We start from the raw sequence: 18,241 nt of genomic DNA on the forward strand, positions 1-18,241 counted from the left end.
CCGCCCCCACGAGACCAGGTGGCCGATTTTTTTCCAGCCCTAGGTGACGTAGATGCTTTCCTCTAGGGGGCCATGGTGCATGTGTGCTTGTAGCCATACAGGAAACTTGGAAGTGAAAGCAAGAATGCAAATTGGGCACACATTAAGTCGTCTTCCTTCCGAATGCCTGCTGTGGGATTCAGCGTCGTACTCCTGGTGTTTTTTGCTCCTTTCCAGCCCATTCAAGGTACGATCGGTTCCCCTCCCTCCTCTCTGGAGGAGCTTGGCTTCCATTTACAGTTATCCCCGGGTTTTCAGGAAGTGCAACCAAACCAGGAGTGCATTTCCCTTTTCCAAAGTCTCTGGATTCAGGGTGTCACCCTTGGCACCCGATTTGAGCAACCGGAAGGGGTGGGAGGGCTTTTTGGGGAAAGCCCATGGGGCACCCTGTACCTCTGCCAAGTTCAGAGGGGAAAGAGGTGGTTTGAAAGAGAGAATAGGGAAATTTGACTAAAATTGGGAGAGGGCCAGGTGCCTCCGTGTCCCATATGCTTCCTGTGTTGGGAATGGGACCTTATAGCCCACCAGAGCAAGATCAAGTTCTTGGTAGACCCTGGCCTGAACCTTCTCATGATCTTTAACTGCTGAGATAGTCATTTGTGTGTCTATGTGCCTTTGAGTCCATGTTGATTCCTAGTGACTGCCTGGAATAATTCCTGAAGTTTTCTTGGCAAGCTTTTGGAAGTGCTTTGCCATTATCTTCTTCTTAGGGCTGAGAGAAAGTGACTGTCCCAAGGTCAATCAGATACCTTTGAACCTAAAGCACGACTAGGATTTTTCACTCTCTCTGATAGGAAAGAGAGTCAAGGTGGGGCAGTCTTGAGTTTCTGTCTCACACTTTCTTATTTTCCCATGCCACGTTCACAGTTTCACTATGTTTACCACCTATCTGTCAAGGCTGTCTCGGCTTTGCACCTACATTGTGCTTTGCTCTCAGCTTCATGAAACATGAGAGGGTGGTGGTGGATTGGAATGCAAGGGGGGGAATAGCCTCCTGGTTCCCAAAACAAAATGAACAGAAGTGATTGGTGGATGTAATGGATTGTGGCCAGCCCGTGGTGAAAGGGGGCCCACAGGAAGCCCAGAGCTGGTTTTGCTTCTTCCTTGTGCCAAGGTGGATTTATTCATTAAAGTTTATACCCTTTGTAAAATAATGTCCCAGGAGTGTTAAATTTATGTTTTACCAACAAAGAAATAAAGGGTATTTTATTTTATTTTATTTTATTTTAATTTATTTTTTATTTTTTATTACACAGACAACAATGGGAAAGGGAGAAGATGGAAAAGAAAAAAAAGGGGGGAGGGGAAACCCATCTTCACATACAATATGTCGTTTAATCACAGGTGCATCCCTACTAAGTTTATACATCCCGTATCTCTCTGTTGTATATTTAATAAGCACCACAATAAGCTAGGGTTTAAAAAACAAAAAACAACAAAATAAAACAAGAGGAAAAAAAAAGAAAGGTAGGGGGAGGGGGGGAGGCCAAAAAGGACAAAAAAAAGTCCAAAAAGGAAAGGGAAAAAAAAAAGGGAAAAAAAACCATCATCACATGCAGCATGTCGTTTGGTTACGGTTGTTTTAACATCTACATCTTCAAATAATATTTACCATCTCAGATATTTCCTCTAATGTAACTAAAGGTCTCATTTTCCTTCTACAATATATATTCAGTTAACATTAGCATTGTTTTCCCCCAGAGAAAGGGTATTTTATTAAAGTTTATTAAATTTATTTATTTATTATTTTTAAATTTATTTAAATTTATCTTTTTAAAATTTATTTATTTTATTTATTTTTTATTTTATTTTAAAACAAAGAATAGATCTATTTCAAGCTGCTTAACTGTCATCAGCTAGCCATACCCTTCTGGGATTTGAACCTGGGCTGTTAAAATTTATTTATTTTATTTATTTATTTATTTATTAGACTTATATACCACTTCATAGGGCTTTCAGCCCTCTCTAAGTGGTTTACAAAATTTTTTTTTAGCAAATTGAGTCAGCAACTTGCCCCCACAGTCCGGGTCCTCATTTCACCCACTTCAGAAGGATGGAAGGCTGATTTGAACCGCTGAACTGCAGATCACAGTCATCTAAAGCAGTGTTTTTCAACCTTTTTGTGCAAAGGCACACTTTTTTCATGAAAAAAATCACGAGGCACACCACCATTAGAAAATGTTAAAAAAATTTAACTCTGTGCCTATATTCAATATAGGCGGGTGTTTTTCCCACGGCACACCTTACACTATGCCACGGCACACTAGTGTGCCGCGGCACAGTGGTTGAAAAACACTGATCTAAAGTGGCCTGCAGTACTGCACCCTAACCACTGCGCCACCTCGGCTCTTAGATCTATACTAGTTGAAATGGATTTACACTAGTCTCCCCTCATTTCTTTTTCCGTTAAAACATAAATTTAACACAAAAATAGTTTTTTGCTAAAGCGACTGCCTGCAAAGGCCCCTGGATTAGGGCTCCATCCCATAATTGGGTAGACCAGGTTGCCCTGATAAACTGTCCCACCGCAGAAAAAACAATGTACCAGGAGTTTCTTTTTCTGGATTCATCAACTGGACAGTTGACAGGATCTTCTCTGTCCTGTTCTATACCAACAAATTAGGAACCGGTCATTCCAAAACACAAAGTTGGGGAAAGTTCCTAATTACAGATAGTCCTTAATTTACACACATTTGCTTAGTTACCATTTGAGGCTACAACAACACTGAAAAAAGTGACTTACAACCAGACTTACGTTAAGAGAACTGTCTTGGGATCCCTATAGCCACATGATCAATATTTGAGTGCTTAGCCACTGGCATATATTTATGACAGTTGCAGCATCCCAGGAGGACATGATCGCCATTTGCAACCTTCCCAGCTGGCTACCAACAAGAAAGTCAATGGGGGAAATCAGATCTGGTTCACAACCGTGTGATTCACTTAATAATGGCAGTGATTCATTTAAAACTCATGGCAAAATATGTGTGTGTGTGTGTGTGTGTGTGTATAATATATACACACACACACACACACACACACACACATATATATATATATTTATATTTATTTATTTATTTATATATATATATATATATATATATATATATATATATATATATATATATATTTAGAGTCACAACCCCTGGTAAGCCCCAATTATGGGAGGAAGCTAACTGCTTCCATCATCTGTCAATCGGCTCGTCACAAGAGTCCATCACGACAGAAACCCAATATTTTTACTGTTGCCTTTGTTATATTTGTGTTTTTTATTTGTGCTGATAAATAAATAAAGGGAGACTAGTATAGATCTATTTCAAGCTATTTAGCTCTCTGTTTAGCTTGAAATAGATCTATACTAGTCTCCCTTTATTTATCAGCACAAATAAAAAACACAAATATAACAAAGGCAACAGTAAAAAAATATTGGGTTTCTGTCGTGATGGACTCTTGTGACGAGCCGATTGACAGATGATGGAAGCAGTTAGCTTCCTCCCATAATTGGGGCTTACCAGGGGTTGTGACTCTAAATATATACCTTCTTCCCTGGCTTCAGCTGATAAGGAGGAGACCTGTGGCTTAATAGCTAAGACGTTTGCCTAAGATGCAATACAGCACAGGTTTGAATCCCAGTAAGGGTATGGCTAGCTGATGAGAGCTAAATAGCTTGAAATAAATCTATACTAGTCTCCCTTTATTTATTTATCAGCACAAATAAAAAACACAAATACATATATATATATATGTAACAAAAAGGCAACAATTCATTCCTTTTCCTGTCTAATACAGGATTAGTATAAATAAATACCCGGGCAACGCTGGGTTATCAGCTAGTAGATTATAAAATCGGGCGCAATTCACTTAGCCATCACCTTCCTTAGGAATGGAAATTCGGATTTCAATTGTCGTTGTAAGTTGAGGGCTACCTGCAGTTTGTACCCATGTGTGAATTGGAGGAAGGGGGAAAACTTGCTGTCCCCAAAATGTTCCACTTGGTTGTGGAACCCAGCCTTTGACTCAAGAAGAAATGAAACCTCTGGCTTTAATTTTTGACAGGTGAAGAGCTCCGGCCGCCTCAGAACGTCACTTTTGTCTCAGAGGATTACAGTCTGTTTGTGAAATGGTTGCCGCCTGATGGTGCCCCTCCAGGAGTGTCTTATACTGTCCTTTGGAGGTGAGCATTGAAGGAAAAGGACGTTGGTTTTGTGGACTGGGAACTCCAGTGGGTACATTAAGGGCCTATTATGGGCATTTCCCCCAAAGGGCTGCCCTGTCCCCCACCCATCTCAGAGACACGGGTCAGGCAGGAGGCTGCACTGCAAAGGGCAAGAGATTGGCTGCTAGACCACTATGGGGCATGTTTGATACTAACTTGCGGGCCTGGTAAACCAAAGAATGGTAATTTGACAGAGATGGCTATAGCTTCACGTGTTGCATGAATTCAGAGAATTGTGGTATTGTCAACAGACTGTTGTCAAGCAAATCATGGCTTAATGTACCATCTGATTTGGCTATTACTTTAAAGTAAGCCAATCAGTACCATTTCCCATTTATGTGATAGCACCTAAAACAGCCTCCCTTTTAAATAGGAACTTGTCTTTCTGTCTGTATTTCTGTCCAACAATCCATCCATCTATCTACCCATCCATCCATCTATATCTGTCCTATCTATCCATCCATTCATCTACCTATCATCTATCTATCCATCCATCCATCCATCCATCCATCCATCCATCCATCCATCCATCCATCCATCATCTATCTATCTATCTTATCTATCCGTCTATCTTTATCTGTCTGTCTGTCTGTCTGTCTGTCTGTCTGTCTGTCTATCTATCTATCTATCTATCTATCTATCTATCTATCTATCTATCTATCTATCTATCTATTCACCGTTCCATACACCCATCCATCCATCTATATCTACCCGTCTGTCTATCTATCCATCCATCCGTCCATCCATCCATCTATCCATACACCCATCCATATATCTATATCTGTTATTCTATCTGTGCATCCGTTGATCTACCTATCATCTAGCTAGCTAGCTTATCTATCCATCCATCCATCCATCTATATCTGTCCCTCTATCTATCTATCTATCTATCTATCTATCTATCTATCTATCTATCTATCTATCTACCCACACACGCATCCATCCATCCATCTATATCTATCCCTCTATCTATCTATCTATCTATCTATCTATTTATCTATCTATCTATCTATCTATCTATCTATCTATCTATCTATCTATCTATCTATCTATCATCTATCTACTTACCTACCTGCCTACCCACACACCCATCCATCCTTCCATCTATATCTGTCCGTCTATCTGTCTGTCTGTCTGTCTGTCTGTCTGTCTGTCTGTCTGTCTGTCTGTCTGTCTATCTATCTATCTATCTATCTATCTATCTATCTATCTATCTATCTATCTATCTATCTATCTATCTATCTATCTATCTATCATCTATCTAGTCTATACCATTACAGGAGGGCAGATTGTATGCAGAGTCTGGATCAATAAAAGTCTAGATGGTGACCAGAACCATGTTGCAATAATACATGTAAAAAAAGGGCGGGGCTTTGATGGTCATTTTAGTCATTTTTTTAGTCATTTTATTAAGATTTATAGGCCGCCCTTTTCCCTGAGGGGACTCAGGGCGGCTTACAATCACAGGGAAGGGGGTGCAATATCAGAAACAAACAATATGTGAACAAAAGAAAGAAAATAATAAAACACAACTTGCATTCAACAGTCAACACTCGGGCGGGTAAATTGGGAACCTATCCCCAGGCCTGATGGGAGAGCCAGGTCTTGAGGGCTGTGCGGAAGGTCTGGAGGGTGGTATGGTTCTGGACACCATTTTGACCTTTGTAACCTTTTTTCATGGACAACCCTACTGGGAGGCATTTAAGACTCACCTTCTGCCACCTTCCAAGATTCAGTGTGGAAGGGAGAAATCACAGCATCTCAGTTGAATGCAAAACTTAGCTAGTGCTTCTGATTTCTTCCTGTAGGAACCCTTTTGATCGTCAGTGGGAGGAAGTGCAGCATTGCCGAAATATCATGGAAACCATTTGCAATATTACCTGTATGTTTCAAAAATCAAGCAACAGATACCGGGTCAAGGTGGAAGCTCAAAGCAGAATCGGGGCTGGATCCATCCCATCGGCTCCTGAAACCATCGATTACATCCTTCAGGGTAAGAGGATCCCGTGGATGTAGCTCTCCTCTTCCCGGGAAGGAAGCAGTTTCTGGAAAGGCAAATGCTGCTTTCTTGCAGGTTTGCTCAGGGCAAGGGAAAAGGCACTTTGCACAACTATGATTAAGCCAGTTTCTGGAAGGGCTCATTTTCTGGGTTTGTAACCACTTAGTTTGGCTTCACCTAATATGATTAATATGAGACAAGGTTAAAATTAACCAAGTTTTTACCAGAAAACACCAACCTTGACACTGCTGGTCTCCCTCTCCCTCTCTCTCTCTCTCTCTCTCTCTCTCTCTCTCTCTCTCACACACACACACACACACACACACACACACACACACACACAGAGACACACAGACGACAAAAAATAAACAATTCATAAGCAACTATAGTACATTACATTAAGTCAGAGGTGTCAAACACAATTTCATTCAGGGCCGCATCAGGGTTGTGTTTGACCTGGGGAGTCATGGCCAGCTCAACATCACTCCTATCAGGGGCACATCTGGTGGCCCGAGTCCTTCTGCCAGAGAAAACAGGCTTCCTAAACTCCATTTTCGGCTGCCACAACCTCCTGCAACCATCTGCCAGTGAAAATGGAGTGTGTGGCAGCCGAAAACAGAGCTTGGGAGTCTGTTTTCTCTGGCAGAAGCACCACCGGCCACTTCTTTGCTGTTTCCAGGGTGGCCCTGCGGGCCAGATCTAAGTACTCCGTGGGCCGAATCCAGCCCCTGGGCCTTGAGTTTGACACCCCTGTTCTAGAGGGTCCAAAGGCTTGGCGTGACACCAAAAGTGACACGGCAGGTCACCTGTGACACACATGTCAAGGGTTTGCCCCCACTGCACTGGGGTTCTGAATGATCCAGAAAGAAAAATGAGGGAAGCCTCCTGAAGCCTCCAGAGGGAGAAAAACTGCCCAATGCACAAACGGGAAATCCGTTCCCTAACTTCTGGTTTGCGTGTTGGGTTGTTTTTCGCCCTCCGGAGGCTTCAGGGAAGCCTCTGGAGGGCGAAAAACTGCCGAAGGTGAAGGCTGAAATTAGCTGGCCAGCACACGCATGCGCGCTGAAGCTGACAGGGCAATGCCTCGCATGCCCTAAGACATGGCTCCATGTGGCACGTGTGCCATACGTTTGCCATTACGGCTCTAGTTGTTCCTCTGCCTCACTGCTGTCTAGCACCTGATAACTGGCATATGGCTTTGGCCCCCTCTCTGCCTCCGACACAGGGCCCTCGTCTGAGCCTTCCCCAGACTCCAGGACTGGCCCATGTTCCTCCCCAACCTCCTCACTGTCTGACTCTGCTGGTTGCTGGTTAGCCACAAGAACTCCAATCTACTGTACTTGCCTTAACCATCTGCCTATCTTTTTTCCCAGTGCAACTTGCACCTCCAATTCTCAGAGCAAGATATACCCAAAATATCATCTTCGTGAACGTTTCTTTCACCTACCCTTCTTGTATGAAAGACGTCTTTCAGTATCTGGCATATGACTTGGAGATTTGGAGAGGTGAATTCCAGAAACTGGTGAGCCAGAAAACGATGCTACACTAATTTCTCCTCTTGCAGGTTTGCTTGGAAAATATTTCTTATATTTGTATCCTATGCTTCTTCCAAAGATCTTCAATTGAAGAAGCCTTTTTTTCATCATGACTCATGAAATAAAACATTGAATCATCTGCACATTCTTTGACCATATTTGCTATCTAACAATGGAGGGTTTGCTTAATTGTGAAGAGCTGTATTCCTTCTTCGATGGATTATTCAGAAATAGTAAAAATAAAGCATTTACTAAAGCAAGAGTTAAGATAAATAAAAAAGGACAAAATAAAGCCAGGGGTTGATAGCCTGAAAGGTAAATTTGTTGCCACCTAAAAGTCAGGGACACAGTGGCTCAGTAGCTAAGATGCTGAGCTTGTTGATCAGAAAGCTCATCAATTCAGCGGTTCGAATCCCTAGTACCACGTAACGGAGTGAGCTCTCATTCCTTGTCCCAGCTTCTGCCAACCTAGCAGTTTGAAAACACATTAAAAATGCAAATAGAAAAATAAGAACCACTTTTGGTGGGAAGATAAGAGTATTCTGTGTGCCTTCGGCATTTAATCATGCTGGCCACATGACCACGGAGACGTCTTTGGACAGTGCAGGCAGCCCTCCCAAGCTCCCTTTTCACTGGCAGAGAGTTGCAAGAGGCCGTGGCAGCTGAAAATGGAGCTTGGGAGCCCATTTTCTCCGGCAGAAGCACCACAGCCCAATTCTTTGCTGTTTCTAGGGCAGCCCCGTGGGCCGGATCTAAGTACCCAGTGGGGTACTTGAGTTTGACATCCCTGGGATAGGGGATAGACTTGTTCCACCATTGCGTCTGATGTTTAAAGTCTGCTGCCTTGATTCGGGAGTTAGGCAGATAGTCAGCACCACTAGCAGCCCTTGATAACCCGATGCTAACTTGGAGGTCATTTCTCATATCAAAAGGCAGTAATCCACAGCCCTTTCATGTTCATCTTCCTCCTTTAATTGTGTGGCTTATTCTTAAAGATGCAGAAAGGGGAAACTCAGGAAAGGGAAGTGCCAAGTCTAGTGCCCTGGGTCTGTCTGCTGTGCTCCTTTGCCAGGATTCCTGTTGGGTTCAAGCCTCTGCTTGCTTATTTCTAGGCTGCATAGATAGATAGAATCAAGATCACAGGAAGTGTTAATACCACTTTATAAGGTCTTGGTAGGGCCACACTTGCAATAATGCATCCAGTTTTGAATGCCACGATGTAGAAAAGATGTGGAGACTCTAGAAAGAGTGCAGAGAAGAGCAACAAAGAGGATTAGGGGACTGGAGACCAAAACATGAAGAACAGTTGCAAGAACTGGGTATGTCTAGTTTAATGAAAAGAAGGGCTAGGGGAGACATGATAGCAGTGTTCCAATATCTCAGGGGTTGCCACAAAGAAGAGAGCGTCAAACTATTCTCCAAAGCACCTAAGGACAGAACAAGAAGCAATGGGTGGAAACTAATCAAGGAGAGAAGCAACTTAAAACTAAGGGAAAATTTCCTGACAGTTAAAACAATTAATCAGTGGAACAGCTTGCCTCCAACACTGGAAGTTTTTAAGAAGATATTGGATATCCATTTGTCTGAAGTGGTGTAGGGTTTCCTGCCTAAGCAGGGGGTTGGACTAGAAGACCTCCAAGGTCCCTTCCAACTCAGTTATTCTATTGTATTCTATTTTTCAGGTGACATTAGAGGACATTCACAGCCCTTCAGTAGAGGTCAACACAACAGACTGGCTCGATGGCAAACACTGTCTTCGTGCCCGAACTTTCTTTAAAAATGGGAACAGGAAGCGGAGCAATTTCTCGGAACCCCTTTGCCTGTGGTTGCATGAAGAAGATGCAGGAGGAATCGAAGGTCTGGAGCTCCATTTTTCCAGTGCACTTGATCCATCACAGATCTTTATGCAGGATTGCAAACGTCCAGTTTTAGTGCACCAGTGGCCAATGCAATCCCATTAAAACATTTCTGATTGCTCTTTTGATGTAGACCAGTGGTTCCCAAACTTGGCAACTTTAAGACTTGTGGACTTCAACTCCCAGAGCAGAGCTGGCTGGAGAATTCTGGGAGTTGAAGTCCACAAGTCTTAAAGTTGCCAAGTTTGGGAACCACTGATGTAGACAAGAAACACACCAGGAATCAGAGAGGTCCGTGATGACTTCCTTCATTTTGAATCGTGAGCCGCCCAGAGTCGTTTGCGAAGATGGGTGGCTGTAGAAATGAAATTCATGCATTCATGCATAAATAAATAAATAGATTTCAAGACAGAGTTGTCACCGGCAGCTCCAGAGAATTATCGGCTACATGGGTGCATTTTCTTGCTTATCGCAGTTTGCTTTCTTACAATTTCCTTGCTTTTGGGGTGCAGCCCCTTTTCTTCTTGCCTCTGCTAGTGGCCTGGAGCAACGTTACCTCCAGTTTTGGGACTCTTGTTACCTCCAGTTCTGGGACTCTTGGTACTATACAGGGGTGGTATTCACTTACCTTCCCTACCAGTTTGCAAATGTGAGCGCGTGCTCAGCCTTCTGTGCATGCACTTTTGGTGAAAAAAGGGCCTAAATGGGATGCCATGGAGCTGCTACTGGTTCGGGCCAACCAGTCCAAACTGGTACAATACTACCTCTGGTACTATATCTCTCCCTCCTATCTCCCTCCAGGCATTATAGTTACTGTGATTCTCTCAACAAAGATGCCCAACGGCTATCAGATTTGAGCAGGACAGTAGTTGATTGACAGAACAAGAAGATTGCCTGCAAAAGTTCTTATTTCAGTCCTCAACATCACCAAAGAGAGCTAGGAAAGATTCTTAGTTGAAACTTTGGAGCCTAGGTGATATTCTTAGTTTGTGTTAAACTGGAAAGTATTGTTTAGCTCAGCCTTTTTGCACCTGGTATTCTCTAGAGTGTTGGACTTCAGTGGCCTAACTTCAGTTAGCTGGATAATTAACAATGCATTTTAGTATCTCATAATTGCTTTTTTTTTCTTTTCCAGTAAGAAAATGGGGAAATGTTGTTCTTCCTTTGCTTGCTGTATTAGTTCTCTGCACTTGTGTCGCCATGTTTCTCTTCTACTACAGACGCAGAAGGAAGCAAGTTGAGATGCCTTCAGCTTTGGTATGGACAGTATGGGAGGTTTCCGGGATGAATAGGGGGAAGTTGACTTCCATAACAGTGTGCATCTTTTCATACACAGAGCCTGCACTGAACTGAGATTGATGTTACTTGCTTCTTGCTTAGAACCCGAGTTACATGTCCTGTTGACATGATCACAGTTAAGTTAAATATAGTAGCCGCAAAACAGATGGTTCCAAAAGAAGAAGACAGTTAGCAGAGGAAAGGGACCTAAGAAGCTTTCTTTAGTAACTAAAGGGAATGACTACCTTTGAGAAACTGTCTGCAGAACAGCCAGGATTCATTTTGGCCTTATCAACCATCATTTGTTCAGTACAGAAGAAATAGCAGTAAAATTGATGATAAGAGATTGTGAGAGTTGTTCTTCAGAACATCTAGAAGGTAGCAAATTGATAACCTCTGCTGATTAAACCATGTTCACAAAATTTGCTTGCTTGTTTCTTAGCCAACAGTGCTGATGTTGAATAAGATCACTGATCAGCAATTCTTCCAAGAATTCAATTGTTTAATATAGGTAAAGGTTCCCCTTGCACATATGGGTTAGTCGCTCCCGACTCTAGGGGACGGTGCTCATCTCTGTTTCAAAGCCAAAGAGCCAGTGCTGTCCGAAGACGTCTCTGTGGTCATGGGGCCAGCATGACTTAACGCCAAAGGTGCATGGAATGCTGTTACCTTCCCACCAAAGGTGGTCCCTAGTTTTCTACTTGCATTTTTACATGTTTTGGAACTGCTAGGTTGGCAGAGGCTGGGACAAGTAACGGGAGCTCACTCTGTTACACAGCTCTAGGGATTCAAACTGCTGAACTGATGATGTTTCTGATCAACCGAGCCACCATGTCCCTTGTTGTTTAATATATCCCATGATAAATATTGGCCTGCATTGTGGACAGATGTTTAATGTTATCAGTCCTTCAGAAATATCTCATTCCCAGCCTTGTGCCCTGACACCTTTTTAACTGAGGATGCTAATGTGGACCTAGAGCAGGGGGTCCCCAAATGAGGCAACTTTAAGACTTTTGGACTGGCTGGGACATTCTGGGAGTTGAAGTCCACTAGTCTTAAAGTTGCCAAGTTTGAAGACCTCTGACCTAGAGGTTATCTCCATCTTAAACAGATGCTCTGTCACTGAGCAGGGTGAGCTTTGCTCATATAAATGGGATTCATAACTGGCATTTAGCAGCTGGTGTCTTGGACTAATGACATCTGGTGTCAATTATTCCACTCTTGAGGGTATCTGGTTCCTATCCAAATTAAATTCACCCAGAGGTCCCCTCCAAGTTGCCCATTAGAAGGACCCCAGTGGGTTTAGCTTCTAGGAACCAGATTTATAGAGAATTCGGATTTAGCATGGTGTATTAATAAGTGCAAAGATCAGTTTCAAATTAAAATGGGCCATTTAAAAACTCCAGTTATGCTCTTTAAATGATTAACTGCATTCTCATGGTGCTATATTAGTTGTTCTGTTTAAATTGTGCACCCATTTAATCATGTAATCTTAGACTTGTTCCATTTCTTAAGCATGTTTTAGAAGGAACTGAAATATATATTCTTTAACAGATGTTCTGAGTTTTGTTTCACGAGCATTTCATTTGTTCGGATCTCTAAATAGGGCATCTTTTTCTGGCTCTGTTTGAACTATGTTACTCAAAGATATTGAAACCAGTGAGAGAAATTCCTGAATTTTGACTCTCTTGCCTTAACGTCCTTGCCAGGGACTGCAATGCCGATCAAAAACAGAGAAGATGGGAGAACCTTCTCTTTTTGAATAATGCATTTTACGATAGAAATACCTTTACAATTATCTTAGCTTTATGTCCTTTGCAAATTCTCTGCATCCTTGAAAGAAAATCTCAGCACAATTCATCTTCTTCACGATCACGGCTATAGAAATAAATTCCAAATTATCAGAAGCTTTCTCTGAATCAAGAAAAAGCATAGCCACTTCCCCCTTTTTCTGGCACCTGGCAGCTCTTCCAAGCTTTATTGTTTCACACCTATAGTCAAAACGCTACTCTACTGAGCATTCTACAGTCAGAATCTACGATATAATTGGTGAACAATTAGGGGGAATAAATTACTGGTTTAGCTGCCATCTTAAATGAATTCAGTTTAACTTCCAGATCTGGTTTTTGTTGAATGAGCTTAATTATACTTCTCTTCTAAATTTCAAGTCACGTTTTTGGTGTAGCTAAGGCAGATGTCCATTTATGTTGGTCTCCACCCATTCTTGTTAGCTATTCTTCTTACTTCTTGTTTCTCAGTTTTTAAAAATGAAAATGTGTCTCTCTCTTCTCTTTTCCTACTTCCCCCTTCTCAAATTAGGATTTTTCTACGTACCAGCACCCAAAGAACGTGCTGGAATTTGATGAAAGGGATTTGACCAAAAAAAATGTCCACTTCATTCTGGAACAGAAAATCACACCTGCCCTGTTAGTTCTTTCCGTGGATTCTTTATCAAAAGAAAGTGAAGAAAGCAGTGATGAGGATGATAGTAGTAGCCACATTCCTTACACAGAAACACATCGATTTCAGAAGAAGGATGAAAACTGCTCAATGGTTGGCACCTTTCCAACATGTTCCGGCTCTTCTTCTGGATCTGGTGATTCCCAACTAAGTGGAGAAAGCTGGCCAGCTGCAATGAGGTCAAAACCCTTTTTTACAGCAGAATGGATGACAACGGATGCTTCTTCTGGACTCATAGAGGAGATTTTCCTTTCTGAGGACTCCATTATGGATGAATCTGTTAGCTTTGCAGACGACTTCTCAGCTGCTAGTAGAGAAGGTCAAGAAATTACAAGCAGAGATGTCGACTTTTTCAACCAGTTAATGTTCTCAGAAAGTCACCACCACTTGCACTTTTCCACAGGTTTGGAAATTAGAACTGGAGGAGTCCAATGCAGAAGTATTTGTGCAAGTCTAGGAAACTCACAGACATCTCTTTGTAATGAGCCTGAAGGGCAAGTTATAGAAGAATGGAGATGTGAAAATGACTCTAGCAATTGTGAGGCTCTCCGGCTGGAAAAATCTGTGCTTGATATGTCTTGCAAAGACAGGGTAAAAAATGGAGAACGGGTTGAAAACAATACTCTGAAAGCTACAGGTCACAATTATCAACCCAGGCAAGGACATTACATTTCAAGAACCTGATGCCAATTACGGGTATTTATTCTAAGAGTAGAGGAGATCTTACCATGATTCTTCTAAAAGATCCTTGGTGAGAGTTGCACTTTAAAAGGACAGGTATTATAGTTCCATTCTATTTCTAGGTTGCCATATTCATCCATTACATCTTATCTTTAAAACCAAAACAAAGAAAAACTGAATTTTCCTAAGTGAAATTCCATCCAGATTGAAAACCGTAACATGAGTTTTCATTGGGGATTTTGTCATGGAAATTAGAATTTTCTTATGGAGAATTGGAATTCTTGGAAAAGTAAGTCTTCTTTCTCAGCTGAGTATTGGGATGTTCAGCTTAAAAATGTCTATCATATTTTGGATATCCATGTCCATCTCTCCATTTATGAATAGTTGGATATGTTTTCCCCATCTAAAATAGATGGGGGAAATGGTGGGTTCTAGTCAGAATCGTCTCTTTAGTGTCCGTCCACAAATTGGTTTAAACTTGCTGAGACCATAATGTTCGTCCATTGTGTTCAAAGAGGACCTTGGCATCTAACAGGTTGTGGGCTGTCCATGACGTGTCTGCAGGTGGCTAGTGAGGCCTATATGGGCACGAAAGGTTCTGCCACATGTTGGGCAGAAATGTGTGGGCACCACTGTTGTAGCATTTGCAGCTCTGGCTTTGCGGAGTGCCTCGCTTCTCTTATGCTAGGGTTGTCCTTCTGTCCTCAGATGCCTGGCAGCCTTGGTGGATCAGCGTGTGCCACGTGGATTGATCTTGTGCCAGAGTTTCCCATGAGGTGGTGTCGATATCCAGGGACTTGAAGGAGGCTTTCAACATGTCTTTGTATCGTTTCCTTTGTCCCCCATGCGATCGCTTTCCTTGAGACAGCTCACCATAGAGGGGCTGTTTGGGGATGCGATGATGGTCTGCCATCCTTGCAACATGGCCTTCCCAGCGTGTCTGGGCTTAAACGTGCTGACACCAATATGTGAACAAATAACAGTTCAGTCTAGGATCGAGAATTGACAACAGGAAATACAGAAGTTTCTTGTGGAAGTGTTAAGCATTGCATTATGTAAACTAATCCAGACTGGTGCTGTTCTTTTAACCTGAAAGGCACACTTTCTAGAATTAAGGAAGAGATAAAGTTCATCTCTCCCTCTTTTAGGGAAAGTTCTTTCAACCTCACACTAGGCCCTAATAACTTTTTTTCATCAACTCATTGCCAAGGCAATAAAGAAATATCAGATATGCTCTTTATTGTGCAATTATCTGCACACAAACTTGGATCTAAGCTTATATTGAAATGAAGTACCAATAAACAAAAATACATGTAGTTCAGGGTTGAAATGAGGGGGTCTTTGGTGCTCTCTGAGCTTGTTTTCTTGCAGGCATTTTATAACCCAACTAGATAACATCATCAGTGCTAGGACCCCCTAAATGTGAAGCATTTCAAACCAAGAGTCACTTTCAGATTCTAAATATTTTTATAGAATGTCTTTGTATTTATATGCCTTCATTTATATCTCATATTGAGATTGGCATGTTGTGTCTCTCATTGGTCGGGACAACAAAATTCATGCACTGTTGTGGTTCAGGGTTGAACTGTAGCTCTTTGGTGCCCTCTGAATCGATTGTTTTCTGCAGACATTTCATTACCAAATTAGGTAACATCATCAGTACTAGAGCTAGCAGGGATAACGTTACCTAGTTTGATAATGAAACACCTGCAAGAAAACAACCAGGCTCAGAGAGCACCAGAGACCCCACAACTAAGGGTCCACTTTCTTTGCAGAATAGGTTTTTTTATCTATGTATTTATTTAGAAATTTTATAAGGCCGCCCACTCACTCTCAGTGAGTTTGTATGGATTACAAAAAATAAAAACCCCATATACGACAGTAAAAACAATTACCTCTTTTACAATAAAAGCAAGGTTTCTGCTCTGTCAAATTTATATCCCAATTTTAAGTAAATTACTTGGATATAAAAATGCTAATTGGTTTAGAGGCAGAAGGGGAGAGGATTGGAGTTGTTTCTTTTCACAACAAAAACTCTCTGCATATCCTAGCACAGGACTTCCCTTGTTAAACGCTTCGGTTTTCTCAGCACTTTCTTGACTGACTGTGCAATGTTTCATGGTCCGTGAATGTTCTAGGAGTAGGAGACAAAGAAAGATCCATGTTTGCAGAGAGCCTTCCCTAGATAAAGGTCTTTTGTTTTCCCTTGGGGGAAAAATTCTTTCAGAAGTGAGTTAGACCTTTTTCTTGAGTAAGGATGCCCACACCCATAATGCAATGCGTGCATGAGCCCCCCCCCCCCCGCAACCCCCCATCCCCCTGCACATGATTCCTGCCCCCCTGAGCCCATTTTCAGCTTCCATGTGGGTGCAGGAAGCTTTCCAGGCCCAAATCGGAAGGCCTCCTACACCAACCTGGTAGCCAAAATGGTGTGCGTGAGTGCTGCGTGAGCCCCCAAAATGCAATGCGAGCACCCCCTGTGCATGTGTGCATGTGTCCCCCCCTATGTGCCCTGCCCTCCGCGCATGCATGATAGAGACGCGAAGATGGGCTGGCTGGCAGGAGGCATGCGTGCATGTGCAGTGGAGCTGGGCTGAGCTGGGGTGATTTAGAATAATTTAGAATACACCCAATGCTCCTCTTGTTCATGTCTCAAGAGAAGACACCCTTTCCTTATCTAAATCTGTTTTTCAGCGTCTCTTTTAATTCTTCCTCACCAAGCTGAGGGCATGGGAAATCACCATCCTTATCTGTCTTCCTCTATTTCTTCCTCTATTGGGTGTCTTCTAGACATTTTGATCGCTCAAAGTTTCCCAGTTAGCCTGTCTTAAGAGAGTCAGAGGAGTAGGGTGTTCCTATCAGTTCAGACCGGTTCGGCCAAACTTGTAGTAGCTTGGTGGCCTGGGTCGCTGGAACCGGCAGTGACCCAGGCCTGCCATGCCCCTGAACCAGTTCTCCCATAGGTGCTGCCATCTTGTTTCTTGCTTCTGCGCATGCGAAGAGCAATTTTAGTAGTATTATGCATGCACACTCAGCACACACACGTCACAGCCCTGATCGAACCAGCAGTAGTCTTTGCTGGAACCCACCACTGAGTCAGAGGATACCAGGTAGGAGACGTTGCCCATATGCACTTACGGCATTTTAACGGAATTTACGTAAGGGGTTTTATTGCAATAAAATTTTATGTGCAAATATGTATTTCAACTAACTCTTGAAATCCCTCTTATTGACAGTATTGGCTTGCTTCAATGAGGCAACAGTTTCTTCCTACATGAATGGGCTGGAAACTAGTCTGTATGTCTTAAACGAGACAGTATTACCGTATTAAGTTAACCCAATCTAAGTTCATTGATAAATACGGAGGCAACTAAGAACTCCGTATGGACTTTCCAAATGTTGCTGCTGAATAGGAAGATAGAGCAATGAACTTCTCTTAAACCCAGGTTCCCTTCTCAATTCAGAACTTCAGTTATAATTGTAGGAGATAAGGTTGAGAGTGGGATCAAGATAAGAATACAGTCTAAAGCAGCATTTCTCAACCTTGGCCATTTTAAGACTCCCAACATTGGAGCTCCATCACTGGAGGACAACCGTTTGTCTGAAATAATCTAGGTTTCCTGTTTAAGCAGAAGATTGGACTAGAAGACCTCCAAGGTTCCAACTCTGTTATTCTGTTAAGTCTTTGACTCCAACAGCTGGCTGCGGAATTCTGGGAGTTGAAGTCCACATATCTCAAAGTGGCCAAGGTTGAGAAAACCCAGGTCTAAAGGGAAGTGTTGGTCTTGGGAGGCATTAGACTAGCTTTACCTATTGATTTTGAAGAAAGTATTCAGAGGGAGTTCTCATCAGGGGGAAAATTCAAAGAAATTCAACATAGTATCCATAATTGTAAACAAAGCCCTACTCTTTTCACCTCGGTGCAATGTAGGCGCTTCCATAAATTCCATAATTTCATATTTTGTGCTCATGAACTTGGTGAACAAACTTCCCAAATTAATTTTCTAAAATGCATTAAAAAGACTCCTGCACACTAAAGGGAGTTCTTTGAGCAGGTTGATATAAAATGAAAGAGTCCTCATATTTCCAGTGATTTATTTTTGTACATCTTTCCTTTGGTTTATGTATATGCACTTTGGTTAATTGTACTGTTTATAAATACAAATTTTAAAATGCA

General features: G+C 42.2%; 1 protein-coding gene across 1 annotated transcript; it reads left to right on the plus strand.

Annotated features, from left to right (window-relative positions):
- Positions 1-57: 57 nt before the first annotated feature.
- On the plus strand, positions 58-18,241 carry IFNLR1 (interferon lambda receptor 1). Its single transcript, XM_032227543.1, has 7 exons — positions 58-226; positions 4,096-4,213; positions 6,064-6,248; positions 7,628-7,776; positions 9,472-9,646; positions 10,781-10,902; positions 13,243-18,241. The coding sequence occupies exons 1-7, from the start codon at positions 163-165 to the stop codon at positions 14,065-14,067; spliced, it is 1,638 nt and encodes a 545-aa protein (XP_032083434.1). The 5' UTR covers positions 58-162; the 3' UTR covers positions 14,068-18,241.

This window comes from Thamnophis elegans, chromosome 12 (genome assembly GCF_009769535.1).
Source record: "Thamnophis elegans isolate rThaEle1 chromosome 12, rThaEle1.pri, whole genome shotgun sequence".
Lineage (NCBI taxonomy): Eukaryota > Metazoa > Chordata > Lepidosauria > Squamata > Colubridae > Thamnophis > Thamnophis elegans.

What these genes read in the sequence shown, in the direction of transcription:
- IFNLR1 (XM_032227543.1), top strand. Translation starts at nt 163, where the DNA reads ATGCCTGCTGTGGGATTCAGCGTCGTACTCCTGGTGTTTTTTGCTCCT. An exon ending in GAGGTGAATTCCAGAAACTG is followed by an intron (nt 7,777 to 9,471) that starts GTGAGCCAGAAA and finishes TCTATTTTTCAG; the next exon opens with GTGACATTAGAGGACATTCA. An exon ending in TTGAGATGCCTTCAGCTTTG is followed by an intron (nt 10,903 to 13,242) that starts GTATGGACAGTA and finishes TTCTCAAATTAG; the next exon opens with GATTTTTCTACGTACCAGCA.